This window comes from Leucopleurus acutus (assembly GCF_964270905.1).
Source record: "Leucopleurus acutus genome assembly, chromosome: 4".
Classification (NCBI taxonomy): domain Eukaryota; kingdom Metazoa; phylum Chordata; class Mammalia; order Artiodactyla; family Delphinidae; genus Leucopleurus; species Leucopleurus acutus.
The window spans coordinates 122,958,259-122,978,014 of record NC_139146.1 but is presented as its reverse complement, the minus strand read 5'-3'; the positions used below and the strand labels follow the sequence as shown (position 1 = coordinate 122,978,014).

Genomic DNA, 19,756 nt, shown 5'->3' with positions numbered 1-19,756 from the left:
AATGTTAGACATTCTCATTGTTTCCATATTTTTTTTCTTTTTTTGCCTCTTAAAACAATGCTGCAACACTGATTTGATGCCAGAAGCAATGCTGATTGAATTTTAACTTGTTGGTTGCTGGATATCTTTATATTCCTATAAATACTCTTGAGTTTTATTCTGGGAAGCAGTTAAATTACTTGGATCTTTTTTTCAAGCTTTGTTAGGTAGGACCAGAGCAGTGTTTAGGATAGAGCTATTCCCAATACTGTGGAAAAACTCTTCTCAGATTCTATCTGATGTCCAGTAAATTATGAGGTTTTTCCACTCTCCTGGGTGACAACAGAGCATTCTTACCAGCTCTGTGTGAGCTCCAAGGATTTTTCCCTCTTATCCTTTTGGGTAGCTATTTCCTGAGTATTGGGTAGTCTTTTTACATATACGCACTAATCACTAGTCTGCTGAGTAGACTAGTGGACTTTGCTGGGAATTCTCTGCAGGTCTCCAAAATTTTCTCCATGCAGCCCTCTCCTCTCTGGTACTTTGCCTCATAAACTCTAGCTTCTTTGGATTCTGGACTCCCAGCTCCATCTCCTCAACAGGGAAACTTCTGGTCTCTGCCTGGATTCTCCAACCCTGTTGTATACATAGTAAGCTGGGGCAGTCATAGGGCTCACCTCATTTATTTCCTATTTCCCAACGACCACTCTCCTTTGTTGCCTGATCCCCAATGTCTTGGGAACTATTGTTCCTTATATTTTGTACAGTTTTAGGCACAGTGATAATCTGGTCCCTGTTACTCCATCCTGTCCAGAAGTAGAAATTTACACAGCTTGAATTTAGCAAGATTTTAGTCAGTCCCATGTCAAGAAATATTATCATTAAATTTGGATCAAATTTTATTTAAGTAGTGAACACTCATTTAGAAAACCTACTAAAAAAGCACTTTAAAACTTATTATCATTCTACGGAAGTTTATAAGACTATCAAGTGATAGTCTCGCTCAAAAACTCAGTACTAGCTTACATGCTCACTAATGACTTAAAATGACAAATACAATTTGGAGTTAAAAGAAAGAATGAAGTTGAGGGAAATGGCTACCGTCTTAAAGATGAAATCGCTAAAACTTTCTTTTAGAGAAGAAAAAGCTCTATAACTGCAACCCAGATCAAGGCTGACTAAGAATGACTGAGCATAATGCAGAGGCACCAATATAAGGAATGCAAAAATTTAAACAGCAAGAGAGTCATTGGAGTACCCAGACTAGGAGCTACCCAAAAGCAAAGTGGTAAAGTAGGCTAGGGTTGTCCTCAGACCTGCTTTCTCCACCTTCTTATTTTCTGTGTTCCTAGTATGTTTATGAAACAGGTCTGATCTTTCACATTAATGATTTTCATGTTAATGACTTAACATTTACCCAGCAAAGAGTATTTGTGTTAAAAGAAAAGAGGCATAGAAAGAGCAGTGCTTAATTCAAAGCAATCATTAACGGCATATTTTCAGGAAACAATAATGAATCAGTGAATGACACAGTGTATGGCAGTGACCTTTCTAATCTACCTCTTTTCATTTACACAAGTCACCACCACCAACTTCATCGATTTGCATAATCTCCTCCAAAATAGGTTAAGCATGATAACTGGGATTGGTTAGGACTTCAAAATATTATAGTGTCTCTAATATGAGGAGTTTGAGGTTATAACTTCTAAAAGTACATTCAGAGCTACATTTCTATGACTTAATAAGATTTCATTTGAGGTCCTGTAACTAAAAAGGCAATATAGGAAAGTTTGAATGAGTAAATTTCAATTGAGGCTAAAATTGTATTATTAAAGCTTTGAATAGTCATATGAGAAGAGGTTAAAGAAGTTACTCTTGCACAGGCTCCGGACGCGCAGGCTTAGCGGCCATGGCTCACGGGCCCAGCCGCTCCGCGGCATGTGGGATCCTCCCGGACCGGGGCACGAACCCGTGTCCCCTAGATCGGCAGGCGGACTCTCAACCACTAGCGCCACCAGAAAAGCCCCAAAGAAGTTATTCTTATTTTAAATAAAAAACTTTATTAATTTTTTTTTAAAAAATTGAAGATATCGAATGATGGTGGGGTGCTTCTCTATTTTTTCAAAATTGGTAAAACAGATACATTAAATATCAAAAGATGTAGAAACAGATTCCCAATCTACCTCACTGGAAAGTTTAAGAAAAGCATAATCCTGCAAGATTAGAGTAATCAAATTTGCCTAAAGGCAGCAAGTCAGTGCAGATAACTTGTACACTGCTTCATTCAAGCAGTGCATCTTTCCCTTGCAAATCACAATGGCTAGTTTGACTTACACATGGATGTTCTTCCCCTGTGAAATCTGAATTGAATCCTTTCAAGTGAAGGGTATAAAAATGTTTACATTGGGCTTCCCTGGTGGCGCAGTGGTTGAGAGTCCGCCTGCCGATGCAGGGGACGCGGGTTCGTGCCCCGGTCCGGGAAGATCCCACATGCCACGGATCGGCTGGGCCCGTGAGCCATGGCCGCTGAGCCTGCGTGTCTGGACCCTGTGCTCTGCAACAGGAGAGGCCACAACAGTGAGAGGCCCGCGTACAGCAAAAAGAAAAAAAAAAAGTTTATATTTACAATGAAGTCGTCACACAAAATTCATGAAACTTCTGGAGTTCTTGTGCATAGCTATCCTGAAAGGTCAGATAAGACAAATGGTGCCTCGATCATTATGAAATTACCAATTAACCAAAGTAGACATATGGTATATTCTTATAGAAGACCTATGGTTATATTTAATAAACAATGATAAATGAGTTTTTAAATAAAGCCATTTAATCATCATAATTTTTAAGATCTAGAAGGAAATGTCCTGATGATGTTTAATATTTTAAAGTTCTTTTTAACTTTTAAAGTCCCTTTTAAAGACTGCTGTTTCTGCCAAAATGACAAACTAGGTACTGTGGGGCTGAGCTTCCTACATAACTAAAAATGCTAGATAAAATACTTTAAAAAATCTCCCTGAATGTATGACAACATGAGTAAAACATTTTCATGGCTGAGCGAAGGAGGGAATCCAGACAGATAAGCAGAAGACTAAATAAAGCCACCCCTCAACTGAGGGCATGTGCCAAGCCTGGTTGACATGGCTACTGAATTTTGTTGTCAAGCAGGGCTCAGAGGACAGAAGACACAGTCCAAAGTCCACCCAAGCTGAAAAGAATAATAGAATAAGCTCTCAAAAATCTGGGACTCCCAAATTTGGGACTCATAGCACCCCAGGTAACTTCACAAAAACTGATTTTCTGAAAGCTTGAACCTAAGTAGAATGGAGAAAAGCTAATATCCTCTGAAATCTCATAAGCAAAAATCACCCCCAAAGTAGCTTTGCATTATAAATTTATATTACCATGGTAGTCCAATAAACTTAAGCAGAAAATTTAGTTTAAACTTGTCCTGAATTGTTAGTACTCCCAGACACCCAACAGAAACAAAGAGAAACTCTTTCAATACATTAAAAGGAACAAATAATTCCAATCTTCCACAAACTGTTCCAGAGTGTTTATAAGGCAAACATACCTTGACACTAAAACCTAACAAGAACAATAGAAGAAGAAAAGTTTCAGGCCAGTTTAACTACTGACCATAAAACAAAAATTCCAAACTAAATATCAACAAATTGAATATAGGGATATGAAAAGAATGATAGCTTGTGATCAAATTGGGTTCATCTCAGAAATACAAACTGGGTTAATATTAGTAGATCAATTATTCTAATTTACCACATTAAAAGGTGAAATGAGGATAATTATATCATCTCAGGAAAGGCAGAAATCCTTAATCTGACAAAAGGTACCTATTTTTTAAAAAGACACCAACTAGCATAATTGATAAATAATTGAAAGCATTCTCTTTAAAACTGGGAACAGAGTAAACTAGGTCTCAGTTATCACTTCTATGTAACACTGGAAGACTATCAGCACATAAGGTAAGATAAATTAAATTAAACTAAAAGCACAGGAATTGTAAATGAAGAAACAAAGCTATACTTTTATTTCAGATGATTTGATTACCTATGTGAAAAATATACAGATAAATTATTAAAATTTATAAGACACTGGAAAAGATTTTGGATAAAAATTAACTACATCAAAACTCTAATACATTTCTACAGAAGAGCAGCAAATGACTTAAAAGAGAAATTTTATAAAATTGTATATCAAAATGTCATCAAAAGTAGAAAATATATGTGAATAAGTCTATCAAACATGAAGAAAGAAACTTTAGAGATAAAAATATTAAGAGTATTAAAGAACATGCCTAAACATGCAGATATATACCATACCCATGGATTAGCAGACTCAATATCATAAAAATAATTCTCTGTAAAGTAACCCATAGATTCAATGCAATTCTCATCTAAATCCAAACAGTGGGACATGATGAGTTGATTTCAAAGTTAATACAGAATACAAAAGCTCAGATATAACCAATCTACTCCTAAAGAACAACAGCAGGCCAAGACCTGCATAACAAACATCAAAAATTTTGTGCAACTCAAAGAGATCCAAACTTACTTGCTTTACAAAACACAAATGCGTTTTTTATCCTGTTTCTTACGTACCAGTTTCTCATCTGTACCAGTTACTCACGCCACTCATGTAGGCAGCCACGAAGACATCATCTTGAACTCTTCCTTTTCTTTATATCTCTCAACCTCCACCCCAAGGCTATCCAGTTGTTGACTGGTCTTTTAAATAGAACCCCTCTTTTCTACAACTGCTGACACAGTGCATATGAAAGCACTCATCAACACTTGCCTCTACTCTTACTCCAGCATGTTTCCCTCCTCCCACTTGCTCCTTACTTCCTACAGCAACTATATCTGACCATCCTTCACATCCTCACTTATCTTTAAAAAACTCTGGCTGTTATCAAGCCAATGACCTGCTTCAAAACTTCAGTAAGTCCCCATCCCACTGCCAAGGGGATCAAATTCACACCCCTTAGTTAGGCATTAAAGATCCTTTACATTGCACCTAACAGAATCATTTCTTGCCAAAGCACAAACCCTAACATACCCTACCCACATTAGATTATTTACCACTTACTGTCCTTTCATAAAAGTCCATGAATCTTCACAACTTCAATTTTTATTTAGTTATTTGATTCTAAAGTTTTACACCACATTTTCTCCAGGAAAAATACTACAAGACTTCAAGATTCGGTTCAAATGCCACCTTCCCTTACAAGCCTTCTCTATTCCAAATATAATTAATGAATTCCTTCCTCTGTGTTACCACAGTATTTTGTTTATTACACATTCATATTGATAATTGAAACACATGTTGCTTTTTTTCTGGCAGATACTGAAATCCTTACTATAAGGGAACACACCTTATTTGTTTCAAGCATCTTCCTGAAACATATCAGTTGCAAAATACTGGTTGTGTTAATTTGCATCTGTATGGTGCATCACAGTTTACCAAGACCTTGTGCATTTTACCCTTACATGTTTTATGGACTAAGTATCACTACCCCCATGTTACAAATGAGAGAATTTAGGTTCAGAAATGTTCAGTAAGTAGATCAAGATAATGTAATTAAACACAGAAGAGTCAAGACTTACACCTAGGTCTCCTGGCACAATATCCAGTGCTCTTTAAACTACATTACCTAGATTCATGCTATTAATTTCTATTGGAGTTCGTTCTTTACTATTATAAAAGCTCAAGAATGAAAACTTCCTTTGGTAAAGACTTGGTTGAGAATTGAGACTCTTCATTAAAAAAATATATACATAAGTTAACTTATGATGAAAAGAGTAGTCCCTTACTAGACAATTCAGTAAACTGGAGGTCTGAGAAGTTGAATTTTATGAAGATAATTAGCATCATTCTCTTGTACCAAGTGGAAGACTGTTTTCAAGGATAGATATAAGTGATTAATATAATGTGTCTTTTAATATGTCGTGAATTTAGTAAAAATGCTTAGAGCCAGAAAAACTTTCCTGCAATTTCCTTGCCTAAATTTCTTGTTCTTTCCATTTCCAAACTTGAAAGAATTGGATTTTTTCCATCCACTGGTCATGTTCTGCTCATCCAACATACAAATCTGACTGAACAACACTCAATTCTGATGCTGTTGTGAGACTAACATGCTCTGATAAGCACATATGTGATGCCCACATAACTTGTCACTACTCTGGCAGATTTTTACTGATGGACTGAGGTTGGAAAAGAGCAGTGGGAAATTATGCATAAATTGGTTTCAAGGCCAATTTTGGCAAAGTCAAGTCAAGGAACTGCACAACCTATTGCAGCTGCAACCTGGTGGCTGTCATGATTTGCTTGGAACCATGAGAAACCTCAGGCTTTATCAAGACTGACCACTGAAGAGGTGTAAAATCTTCCCTTTCCTCTGAGTGGACAGTATGAGTCACTGGCCCTGAGATTTCTTGGTACCACATCAGAAGAGCTCTTGTTCTGATGTCAGAGAAACCAGGATTCTGAAAACTTTGGGACTTGAACAGGCTTAGAGATTTCTAAGTCTCAGAGACTAAGGTAAAGAAAAATCAAGGGACGTCTCCAAGGTTACGTGAAAATACAACAGCAGAACCAATAGTAGAAATTACATTTCTTAACTACCAGTCCAGTTTGTTTTCCAATTGACATACCACTACCCACTTAGAATTATGTAAAGAAAGAAAAATTTACATTTGCTTTTTGAAACCACGGTAGAATAGTGTAAGTAAAAAAAACTAGATATTTATTTCATCTGTTTTATCATTTGCTTTTGCTTCTCCTAATTTGTAAACAAAGAAAAAGGTAACCACGTACTTTTTTTTTTTTTTTTTTTTTTTATGGTACGCGGGCCTCTCACTGCCGTGGCCTCTCTCGTTGCGGAGCACAGGCTCCGGACGCGCAGGCTCAGCGGCCATGGCTCACGGGCCCAGCTGCTCCGCGGCATGTGGGATCTTCCCGGACTGGGGCACGAACCTGTGTCCCGTGCATCGGCAGGTGGACTCCCAACCACTGCGCCGCCAGGGAGGCCCAAGAAAATGATTTTTGAAGCCATCCCCAAGTTGCAAAAAAGCCCTCATACCAAAAGAAGAAGAAAAAGAAGGAGGAGGAGGAAGGTGAGAGGGAGAGGAAGAAGAAGAAGAGGGAGAAGAAGAAAAAGGAAGAAACATCATGGCAGCACATGGAATCCAGAATTCTGGATTCAAATTCTGATTCTATCATTGGGTAACATAACACATGTTATCATTAAGCTACAGGTACCATTCAATACAGAAATAAGGGGTATTAAAGGATACTTGTTTATGAAGCATACAGCTTTGTGTATGATTCTCCATTCCACCTTCACATACACGAGAAATCTGTTCTTATTATAAACATTTAAATCCTGGGACACACGGGAGGTATAGCCTATAATCAGAATCTTCTTTCTGCATTTAATTCTTGGTCACTTGTTCCCCCAGCAAACTGCTCACAATCTCTTTGTGCATAGAAACATAATGCAACACAAGACCCCTGATTTTTAGGTCATTACTTCTGTTACCCATTCCAGGTGGCAAATCCTAATTATTCTTCCCCTGATGACTGCCTGCAGGCCATACTTCATGGAGATCCAAATATATACTATTTCTTCTCCTGGGACTAAAAAGTAAATATGAAAGGAAAACCTCCCCTTGTTCTTAGGTTTAGAAAAACTGTTTTACCAGTTTCATTCTTAATCATTTGTTAGAGAAAAAGTACAAGCAGAAAATCTTCCTCCTAGACAACACGATAATTTGCTAACAGTAATATGTTTTCTTCTAAGAAACTGTAATATAGTAAATATTACACATAGTATATATTTTGAATGTGCCAGACTTCCTACTCTTAGGAAACCAGACTGGAGTTCCAAGAAGTTTAGTTAACTCTATGAGCCCTCGAAGCTTTCAAGTTTTTGACCTGAGAGGGCTTTTAGACAAGTTGGAATTGAAAAGATAAAGTTATTTAAGTACTTTCTTACAGCATATTTGTTTTCTCAAAGGCATTCACACATCATTTACATATATAATGTACACTGTAAACCACTTTCCTGAACAGCCTGCATTTGAAAGGATGTTCTTCACACTCTTTATGGGCTCATAAGCAGGAATTCAATGAATACTCAGAGAGCAATCTAAAATGTGAAACAATTTAATGGGTACCACATAAAACACCAGGGCCTGTGCCAGCAACAAGACACTAATGACTGAATTCTACTCAAATCCGATTCAACCCCTACCTTAAACAACATGGAGAGCCTGCTGTCACAATTTATATACTTGGGGCAACATATAGCAGTTTCTCCCCTAGACTACTTTGCACTCAAATATATCTCTATTAGAATTAGTCGTATTCATTTTCATTTGTCTTACACGTAGTTGAGGTATTTCATTTGTGACTCTACACTTAAGAAATACCCTCTTGAAAGGGAGTAGGGCCTGCCCAATATTCCATACAATTGAAAGTAAGTATTGGCCTTACTCTGACAGTACAGTATATGGCTTATAAAATGCAAGAACGTTGAAGGCAAGATGTACCCTCACTAAAGAAAATCACAGTGGATGAATGCACATGGCACAAATACCATCACTTCAATTGCCAGTCTTAATATGTTTGTACTGACTGGAGAGCCAGCAAAGGAGATTCATAAAAAGAGAGGCATCACATACCAAACCTGGGGTCAAGTTCTCACTGTTTATCAACTGGGATGGCAGACCAGACACTGGATCCTTCTGAGTTTCAGTTTCCTCATGTGTCCAAATGGGTTAACAATAATGTTAATTGATAAGGGTATGGTGAAGACATGAGACTTTTTACAATGTAAAAATATGAGCTATGTTACTTTGACATGAGTCATGAAGGCAATTCCTAGATATGTGAGGTATATGGAGTCCAAGGATTTATTCTCTGGAAATTTCTCCATTTGGCTCTTTTCTAGTTCTGCATGATGCTCTTCCCTGGTATTTAACTTTCATGCAGTGAGGGATACTTAATAACACAAAAATCTGAGTACAAAACACAAAACCATAAACTTCAACTACTAGGCATTTGGATCAGAAAGATCAGGATAGAGGAATGGAGCTCCCTCCTTTCAGGATAGTCAATTGACTGAACTAAGGCCAAGGTGGTTCCAATGCTGCACAAGGGCCGGGATTATCTTAATAAACACTCCAAATCCACTCATGGCGAAAGAGAACTCCAAACCTGCTGATATCAACCACCAGCCTAGGGGCCATTCGAGGTGCCCCCGTGGCACACAATCCATGTGCTGAAATTTAACAAAAGTGAGAAATGTAAGGAATACAAAAACTATTCCACATCCTCCTCCCTCATCACACAAATTAAGTGTCATCAATAGGAAGTTCATCAACACAGAAGACACTGATAGTAAATACATGCTTTGTGTCTCCACCTCCGTAATGACTCCCTGATTTGTAAAATGGGGCAGTGTGTTAGAAATTGTTGAAATGTCATTTTCAAACATTGAGATGAATGCTTTAGTAGCATATTAATACATAAAATTAGATTTAGTTTTGGGAAAAGTAGTATATTTAGAAACACTTCTACCATGCTTTCAACTTTTTGGAACTATTATCATTTGAGAAGTTTTGTGTTTTTTTTAATATGGTCAATAGCAAATATTTTAGGTTGAACTATAAATGTAAGTTGCAGGAGAAGAGCTGATTAAGACAAACACCTCATTGGTTCACTTTCTGAATTTCAGTTAACACCTAATTTACGATACTTCTTAATACAAATGCAGCTTGACAGGATTAGTACACATTTTGTAAGGAGCTGACAAAGCAAGCATTCCATTAGCCAGCCCACAATGTCTCAAAACTTAATAGTCAATATCCCACTTTCAGGGCTGATGTTGTCAAGAACTAAATAAATAAGCAAGGAGCCCCCACTTCTGATTTCTGAGAAAGAACACATTCTATGCAATTTGTTTCATAGCTTTGAGTTAAAATTATATTTTTAATGTTCCTCCTCTCGTAGCATTCTTCAATAGATAACTAAAGGAAATAAACCACCGAAGCCACATTGCTAAATCATTCTATTGTATCCAGGGTTGGGGAGAGAACTCTCTACACCTTAATTTAGGAAGGATAAGTCCATGATTAATTCCAGATCTTGGAACATAAAAGAGCTGTAAGGGTCCTCAAAATTCCCCTAGTAGAGGAAATCTCATATCCCCAGGAATCTGGCCAGGCACCTGAGCCCTGGCCTAGCCCAGGCCTCACTGTGGGCTCAAAATGCTGTGGGCGGGGGCCTTCCTTACAGTTTGGGGGAGCAGCGGAGCTCCCTTCCCCCACCTCCCCAGACACCAGATGGTCCCAGCAGGATGTGCAAGGTTGCATTTTAAATGGATTATTTGCCTCTATCTTTTCCAAGCATTGTTAGAAAAGCTTAGGGAAGGTCCTAGTTTTAAACATTTTAAGCAGATGGTGCTAATATACTATTAGAAACAATAGATAACAGTCTAAAAAGAAAAAAATTAATGATAGTAAATCACTAGCATCTGATACTATCTACCTGAGTTCTAGGAACATTGAAGGGTAACCCCTGTCCAGTACACTCACTGATTGAGAGGCCTAAAGGATCATTAATGTGACTAATATTCTTAAGGTTTACAAAGAATATAGTGGTAACTACAAACAAGTGAGTCTAAATTTTAAATCAGGGAAAGTTGCTAAGATGTACAAAAATCAGATTCATACATACACAATGGGAGAAGAAAATATGTTTTCTGTAGAAGAAACTATATATGGTATATATTAGACTTTTGTAGAAAAGTGAGCCATCATGAGGGCAAGAGGAAAAGTTGTGGAATTATATATTAACTTTCTCAAAAAGCCTTCACTAGCTCTTACCCACTTTTAACTGTTCCGCTGTGGGCTAAGGAGGCCTAAACAGAGAAAGGAGGGCTCAAAGAGCACCTACTTGAAGGGAAACCATAAAAGTTCCATGAATTATTACAGGAACTACCTCACAGAAGGGATGCCAGTTAAATTTTGAATTTGTAAAGCACACTACCCTCTTCAGAGACAAAAAGTGGGAAGATCTCAGGAGACTGTGTAAACAAGCAAACAAAAAGGAGCTTTAGAGCCATCTTAGACTGAGAGGATATATTTAAGAAAAAACAATCTATCTTATTCCTAACTAATATCAGTAACTGCCATTGGTGGACCAAAAAAAATCAATGTAGGCCCTCAGGACAAGGGCTAAAGAATTACTATTGGCAAATGATGAATAGAATTCAACTCTACAGAATTCTTATCCATCCCTTTTGCAAAAACTGTATTTTGACCACTTCTGAGTTGGCACTAGAGGCAGGAGGAGAAAAAAAAAATCAAGATCTGAGGAATGAAAACTAAAACAGAAGAGACTAGCTAAGAGAAGCAGCTCTATGAAATACATTTTTAACATGAGGGTTTGGCAACCTAAAGAGGTGCCAGGCAGTAAATATATGTTTGGATATTTAATATTATGATGGAATAAAGTAGACATAGGGTTAAACATCAAATTCTAAAATGCCATACCTGGGAGGCTGCCAATGAAGCTAGAAAGTACAACACTGAGAACCAAAAAATGATAAGATCGATCTTACTGAGAGATTATAAATTTATGAAAATTTCCCTAAGAATTAGTATACTAGGACATTAGGACACTGGTTATAAAGAATAGCAGGAAGAATAATCCTTTAGGATACCAAAAGCCTATTTCTATATAAACAAGCTTGCATATGCCACTCTAAAGACAGATTTAACCTTGCAAGTCACTGACCTTTAATCATGCTTGGATTTTTTTCAAGAAAAATAAACCATTTACTCAGAAGATTAAAGGTAGGGAAGTCTTTTTTTCAGAGTTTTCACACTTGTTTAAGAGGATAAAGATACCCTTCCATATCAGTCTTATCAGCCTCTACTCATCATTTAAAATTCTAATTTATTCATTCTTCCTCTTTAGATATTATATTTCCAATTGCCTGTGCTTTCCTGATACCCCCTTAAATACAAAAGGAGAAAAGAAGGGAGGAAGGTTTGGGGAGGGAGGGAGGGAGGAAGGAAGCGGGTAGGGAGTAGGGAGAGAACACAGAGTTGGTTTATCAGGTGTCTGCTTTTCCAGGTAATCTATAGACAAATCTGAGAGATTAATTTGCACACTGAATTTGCCCAGGCTCTTCGCAGATATTCACAGATACGCAGATTAACATCTACTGGTACAGTACAGCAATGAAACAGGACACCTCAGTCTCTGTTCTGGAATGACCTCCTGCAGCATCAGCTTCTCAGTATCCCACAGGACCCTTTTGAACTAGAGAAAGTAAGAGAAATCTGATTGCAAATTCAGATGACTATGTATTGTGCTGACACCTTAATGTGCAAGAGAGACATTCCTTTGAATTATCTGCATCTTTGTGTCTGTTTATATATAGAGATCAATTACCTCTTTTCTGTCCTAATGGATTTGGTTATACAAATTACATCTGAGGCTGTGCTACACTGACTTATCTACTTCTATTTATATCAAAAATTTCTTTCTAAAGCAAAGTTAAATTAACACAAATTCTTCCTTTCTGTCCTATAGTTTCATGAACTTCAAATCAGAGTTTTGAAAGGTATACAAGTTATATTGTTTCACAAATATATTAAGGATGGCATAATTTTAACAAGTAATATTTCTCCTTGGGTAACATTTGATCTTGGTTAGAATGAGATGTAAATGAGGGATGAAGATCAATATTAATAATCTATAGATATGAGAAAGTATTGAGAACTTTCCAGATATCTAACAATGTTAATCCATCCCTGTGATAAACATTAAAAATCAGTTATGATCTCTGTCCTCAAGGACTTTATATTCTCACTGTATTTAGAAAAGATGAAATTATGTTCTTAGTCATTTCATTCATATCAGTTAATGAAAGTAACTGCACTTCTATTAGTTTAGACTCAGATAAACCTGGACAAATTTCTGTTGTTTGCATTTCAAGGAAGGCCTCCAAAAGGCCAGCTAAGAATACAGTGTAATTGTTTAATACAAGCAGACTTTGAGCAAGGAGACTTGGAATCAAGTTCTGGGTAACGTTAACAAATGGGTTTGAGCTCATGGAGCAACTGTTTTCCTATCTGGGTAATGGTAACATTAACAAATTCCACTATTTGGGCTGTGCATTGAGCTGAAATAATGTACTCAAAGTGCTCTGAAACCATAAAGCTATGCTAGTCACTATGACATCAAGCCACCATATAGTTTCAGGAAACTTAGGAGCCCTGTTAGAGAAGGGCACCTTATTCAGTGGGCCATGCCCTCCACTCTGCTCTTGGGGAAGAGCAGATCAAAGGTATCCTGGAGTCTGGAGAGCACCCCCTCTTGCTTTTTGGCTATCTTTCACATATCTGTCTTCATCTTTCTTATTTTAGTGACCTTTTTTTGACTCTTGTTTGGGATTTCAATGCACTATTTGATTTTTCCCTGTTATTACTTTTATTTGTCTTATACAGTGCCAAAATGAGGGACTAAGATTTTGCTACTCTTTAGCCAAGATGGTAAATTAAAGCCTTTCATTTCACTAAGTTAAAAAAGCAGGGTTGATCATTTAAAAGTGATCTCAGATTTTGGCCATACTTCTCAGTCTTCCACTTGGGCCATTCTTATATCTCTTTCATTACACACATGTACAGGTTTGCCTCTTGTACTCAAAAATTGGGAAGAAATAAGATTAGAATAATAATCCATACAAATTTGGTTTTATCCTCAACAGCTCTGTTCAAAAATAAACCAAAAAATAAATAAATAAAATAAAATAAACCAGTAGTAAAGGAAAAATAAAAGTAAATGCTCCTAAGGTTGTTGTTGTTGTTGTTTTTATCTTGCCTGGATGTTTATGTGCTGAAGAAAATAGACATTTATGCATGAGGTATGTTTCAATACACATGGTACAACTAAATTGTAAAATTGCACTCTTAAATAGAAAAACACACATGTTCACAGAACCTTCTTCTATACAATTTCTAATGTTAAGATAAGCCTGAAACAACATAACTTCTGAAAATGAATTAGCTAACTTTTGATACTTCTTATAATATATGCATATTTGAAGTTAATGATTTTTTAAAGCATAAACTTTTACTTTAATGTGTATAGAAAACTACATTTATTTTCCTGAAATCAGATCAATGTATAGATAAGCCCTGATTTTCTTATATTGGTAGCTGGCTGAATCTTTCACACAACAGAGCATCAGAATAGGTGTTTTCGTAGACAATCTTTAGAAATAATATACTTCATTTCTACCTTTCCTAAAACAAGAAAACCCTCAATTTCCACCCAGTTGCAAACATTATTCAAAACAAATTTCTCAATAAAAAGTAGGTTTAAGGGAGTTGTATACTGAGTTCTGGCTGCCCAACCACAGCAGAAAGGTGTCTTGTCCTCTAAACTATCAAGGAAGGCCTAGGAAACTTCTGGTGGGATAGACTGAGTGTTAAAGGTGATGAGGAAACTTATAAGCAAAATTGAATTAAATCAGAATTCTGAATTCCAGACTGACGTATTTCTGCTAAGCTACTCCAAGTTTTGAAGAAGTACGCGCAGTAAGAGTGCACCAGGAAAGATCTGACAACGCGAACACATATGCTCCCTGTCACAAACATACCCTCCTTGTCAGAACAATGTGCCATCAAAGGTACAAGTTAACAAGGGAATTTCCAGCATTTTCCTTCATTTACGTACATCTTTCCTAACTTCAGGCCCAAGAGAGGTCAAAAGAGGTTTACCTAGCTAAGGAAAGGAAGACATCGCAGGCAGACCATCCGCACAGAATCGGAGCGGCAATGCTACTTTGGGGATTTTGCCCTCCCTTCCTCTTGAGATGCGGCAGAACGTGCTTCTGTTTACAGGCACTCACCTAATCGGCCCCAGGACCCTCGTGATCACTTTCCTCGCAAAGTGAATGGTGGGTCCACCGACCCGAGTTCACCTTGGCCTCACCTAAGTGGAACAGAGCCCGGGGCCAGGGCGTGTGACTCTGACCTCAGGCGGCGGGAGAAGGGCCGGGCGGGGCGTCTCGGTCCCACCGCAGGTCTAAGGGTGCAAACAGGGTGTGGGGGCGAGAAACGAGTTTGAATGGGACGGCAACTTGGAAGTGTTTTTAGGGTTTCTTGAAATGGGCAAATGCGCTGAATCCATTCAGCGGGGGAGCTTTGGAGGACGTCGCCATCCCCTTGTCGCCTGGGACGCACACAGGACCCTGGCCGAGAGGGGGCGAAGGTGTCCCGAAGTGAAGTCCACCCGCCCAAGCGCGGGATAGCGGGCGCCCGGCAGCAGGGCGGCGCCGCCAGAGAAGCGCCGGGCCGCGGGCGCTGGACTCAGAGCCCTGGCTGCTGCGTCCGCGGCTCGTCACGCCGCGCCGGGGCGGGGGTGGGGGGGTGTGTGTAGGAACTCCAGGAGGTCCCCAAACTCGGAGACAGCTTGGCACCCGGTCCCGCCGGCGCAGAGCTGCGGCAAAGGAGGCGGCGCGGCCCCTCGGGGTGGGGAGGGGGTGGGAAAGAGACAGGTGAGACCCGGCGCCCTCCCAGCGCCAGCCGCGCCCCCGCTGTCTCGCCCCGAGAGGGCACTCACCGGCTTTGCACGGATCCTTGTAGTCCAGCGCCTCCGCCTCTTCCTCTCCGTTGCCACCGAAAGTGTAGTCATAGTCGAGGCCGGCGCAGACCCCCAGCTCCGCGCAGAGGACAGCCCCCGTGGCCACCAGCCACGCGAGCATCCCCAGGGAAAGCGTCTCCAGCCCCATCTTCCTCGCGAGGAAGGGCACCGGTGGCTGTCCTCGTGGGAGGCTCCTCGGCGCGGCCGGCGCTCAGGTGTCTGGGGACATGGGGCGCCGTCGGGCCGAGAGAGGGCTGGGCGGCCTGTCCCCCGGCGCGGGCTAGGTGGCGGGCGGGGGCAGGTACGGAGCGGGTCCGGGCGGGCGCGCGGCCAGGCTGCCTCCCCGCGGCCGTCCTTCCTGCGGCTCAACGGCTCGGCTGCCCCAGGCTCAGGCTCCCGGGCTCAGGCTCCCAGGTCCCCGGGCTCAGGCCCCGCGCGTGTCCCGCACCCAAGACCCGGCGCCGCCCTGGGAGGACGAGACCCTTCTGCACATCAACGCGTCTGAGCTGAAAGTGGGGACCGCGGTCGCGGGTGGGGGGCAGACATCCCTGCGCCGCCAGACCTTAAAAGCCGCAGAAGCAGCACGGCAACTGGCTGCGAGAAGGGCGAAAGTGGGAGGATTTGGGGATGCACTGTTTGCCTTCTCCCCCCCCACCCCGGCTGTCTTTTTACCCTCTTCCTAACTTAAAAAAAAAAGAAAAGAAAAGAAAAGAAAAGAAAAGAAAAAAAATCTTCACAGCATCTAACCCAATCACTTGCATCCTGCTTACTTATTCATACAATCAGGGTCAGGATCCGGGCCACAGCCTCCTCTCCGCCTCCTTTCGGTAGCCCTACACGAGCAGACAGACACGAGCGCGCTGAGAATTCCATTTATAATTTACTAAAGATAAAAATGAATATATCATGCACTGCGTCCAGGAACAGTAGTTAATAGATGATGTACGTGCCAACCGAGAACGCCAGACCGGGGGTGGGCGAGGGATGGTGACAACTCGGCTCAAACCTCCTCTCCCCCCCAATACACAAGGAGCTTGCGACTCCCCTTTGCTGCCTTCGCCTCGGTGCAGCCCGGAGGGGAGGAAAAGTGCCTGGGCCCCCGCGACCGAGGTAAGGAAACTGCTTTCAAAGTCCCCCAACCAACAAAGTTGTGCTACGAACTAAGATCCTCAGAACTGCAGTTAAAAAAAATTCCAAAATCCAGTTACAGATTGCAGCAGCAGGAAACGCGAAGACCTCGCCAAGGGCTGCGCTGTGGCTCACGCGGGCTCAGGAAGGGAAGTTGGAAGGAACGCTTGGGAAGCAAATTTTCTGTGACAGCTCTGGCGCCCATGCCCAGAGTTACTCAGTATCCTCTGGCTTCAGTTGTTTTACTTCGGAGGAGAGTGTGTAAAACCTGGCAGCAGGATTAGCGAGGTAAACCACATGTCAGCCTAGCAGACGCAGGACAAACACAGGCTGTGGGAAATTGGGGAGGAAAAAAAATCAGAGGAAATCTCTGCAAAACCCCTGTTGTGAGCAATTCAGAGGTTTCCCTACATCTGCAAGTAGTTTCCAAAATAGGTGAGAGGACTTCTCCTCCCCCAAGTTTAAAGGACTCATGACTGGGAGCCTTCTCTTTTCCAACTAAGTCTTGAACTGTCACTTTAGCAGTGACTTGTAAAAAATATTCTGTTGCCTTTACATCTTAATTTGACTTCTAAATGTCTCCCCCTTTTCTGAGTTACCATCAACATACAATCTCATCTAGAGGGAAATATGAAGGCAACCATACACATCCACACGTACATACATAAACACATGCACACACACACACACACACACACACACAAACACACAAACCTTTGACAGGTAGACCCAGTGTTTGGTTAGGGGATCTGACTAGGTTTTATGTTTGTTAAAGAAAAATTAGAGGCTAAAGTTGAAGAAGTATCAATTATTTCCAACTTAAACTAAGAGTAAAAGTATGGGAGGGCTGGCTAGAACTGACTGATTCCATGTTCCTGGCAAAACTGGGGCTTTCTCAGAAAGCCACTAAAGTGAGGGAGCCTCCCTTTAATAAATCTCAAACTTCTAACCACACGTCATAGAAAAGAGAGCAGATCTGGAAAGAACATGTTCAATTAGCAGGTAGAAGTATTTGGTTTTGAAATCTCTTGCTGAGTCATTCTCAAATTCTTTTACCCATCAAAAACATGTTTGCATAATTAATAGTGGCGTTCCTCTAGTGCATCCTCTAAACAAGAATGTATTTTGTTTAGCCTATTTGAAAGCCCAGGAAATACAGCTTTCTTTTAGAGGATCCTCTTGAGCTGCTGACAGTGTCCCCACACCCTACCCCCAGACCTTTAAAATGTCCCTTGTTAATTTAAATGACTTGCAAACGTTTCCTTAGGCTATTTTATCATACGTAAGAGTTTGTACCTGGAGTTTGCCTAAACATCACTTACTTTGCAGTAATAAGTATGTTTCATTCATTTGTCCTGAAAAAAATGTTACAATATAGGGACATCTACCTATTATATTTTCCTTACAGAATTTATCTTTGCTCAGTTTTACAATTTTATAAATTTGTAACTCAGAGTTAGAATGATTGACATAGTAGAGGCTCAAATCAAAATGTAGAAATGTTTCTTTGTAGCTAAAATACTTGCAGAGGATACTTATTTACATCACGGTATCCTAGGCCTCAAATCCCTGATTTATTTTTAAATATTATTTTAAAATATGTATTAAATCTAAGTTTTTCATAATAAAATACTTACTTTTAAGCCTTATTTCTATAGTTGGTGTGATTGCAAACAAAAGTAGATTTTGCCCTGACCTTGAAAAATATAAATTTGCAAGAATTTACAAGAAAACATAAAAACAATATGCATGTGAGAAAGGAGTTGAGTGTTCCATCATACGAATATAGCCATAGATATGTGCCCTATGTAAATCCAGTCTCCTTAGAAGATAAAAGAGGAGACTAATTGCTTCAGTAAGACATGCTGAGTGAACGTTGGCTTCTAGCTGGCAGCAGCTGCCTCTGACTACCATTGACGCTTGCAGCAGAACCGCATCGACCCCAGCAATCCTAGGGAGGAAGCCACCAAAGATAGCTGAAGCAAGAGGTACTCTCTATGCCAATTGGTATATCTTGTTTGCTATCACAGTAATTAAAATAAACTTGCCTTGTAGACAATATCAATTAAAAATATCTATTTTCTAATCTAGTCAATTTGTTATTAGCTAGTAGTGATTGTTTTTGCTATGAAACCAGGTAATACATGAATATATTCCGCTCATGTTCCTCGTAAAAAGAGATAACTCAGACATATATGGAATAAAATGTGGTTCCCTATCTCCATTGGTTTCACCCCTGTCAACCTGCTAGCTAAGTAGTGTGCATATATTTTGGCTCCATGAAATTGTCTAATCTGTTGGTTGAAAACAGCAAATATTGGCAATTTTATAAGGTTCAACCTAGTACTTCAATGCTTTAAAAAAATTCTACTCTGTATTAATGTTGTTGTTTTTCTGAATCTATATGCATCTTAGTCAAATATTTTTACATGAGAAGATGAGTCTCTGGGCCTCAATGGTGTTTACCTCCCACAGTTTCTTTTCTTTGTTTTTAAATCTTACATTCTATGACTTTTTATATCACATTATTTCATGCATCCCCACTGCAGAATGTTCCCAACTCTTGATAATTAGAATGATACTGCGTTCAGTCAAAAATCTGTCCCTTATTTCTGTTTCCTAGTAGCAAGTAGACAGACTGAAGAAGTGAACAGAAGGCAATGTTTGTTTCACAACAAGTGTTACAGAAGGTGTTTGCTTGTTTAGAGAAAGACACACACACCTCCCCAGGAAATGAAGACAAAGAAAAGAGACTTCCTTCTCTGCAGTGGATTCTAGTCTGAGCAGGGGTTACTGACCTAACAGTCTCTGGTCATTCCTTAGTACTTGCTGATTGGCTGTACTGCCCTTGTTACTAGTTTGCCCTTGCTGTGGAAGACAGAGACACCCTTTGTTTTTATGGCTTTTAGCTACTCCAGACCTTTTAACTCTCCCTTTTGCCCCATTCTCATGGGACCCTCTACAGCACACATAA

The 19,756-nt window shown here is 39.9% G+C and overlaps 1 protein-coding gene across 1 annotated transcript in view; it reads right to left on the bottom strand.

The window, feature by feature from the left end:
- TLL1 (tolloid like 1) overlaps positions 1–15,802 on the bottom strand; it is a gene marked incomplete at both ends in the record, with an annotated part of 254,674 nt that extends 238,872 nt beyond the window's left edge. The window contains one exon of the mRNA XM_082838587.1: positions 15,634–15,802. Coding sequence (XP_082694713.1) covers positions 15,634–15,802 — 169 coding nt within the window. The remainder of the gene's footprint in view (positions 1–15,633) is intronic.
- Between the last annotated feature and the right edge of the window lie 3,954 nt (positions 15,803–19,756).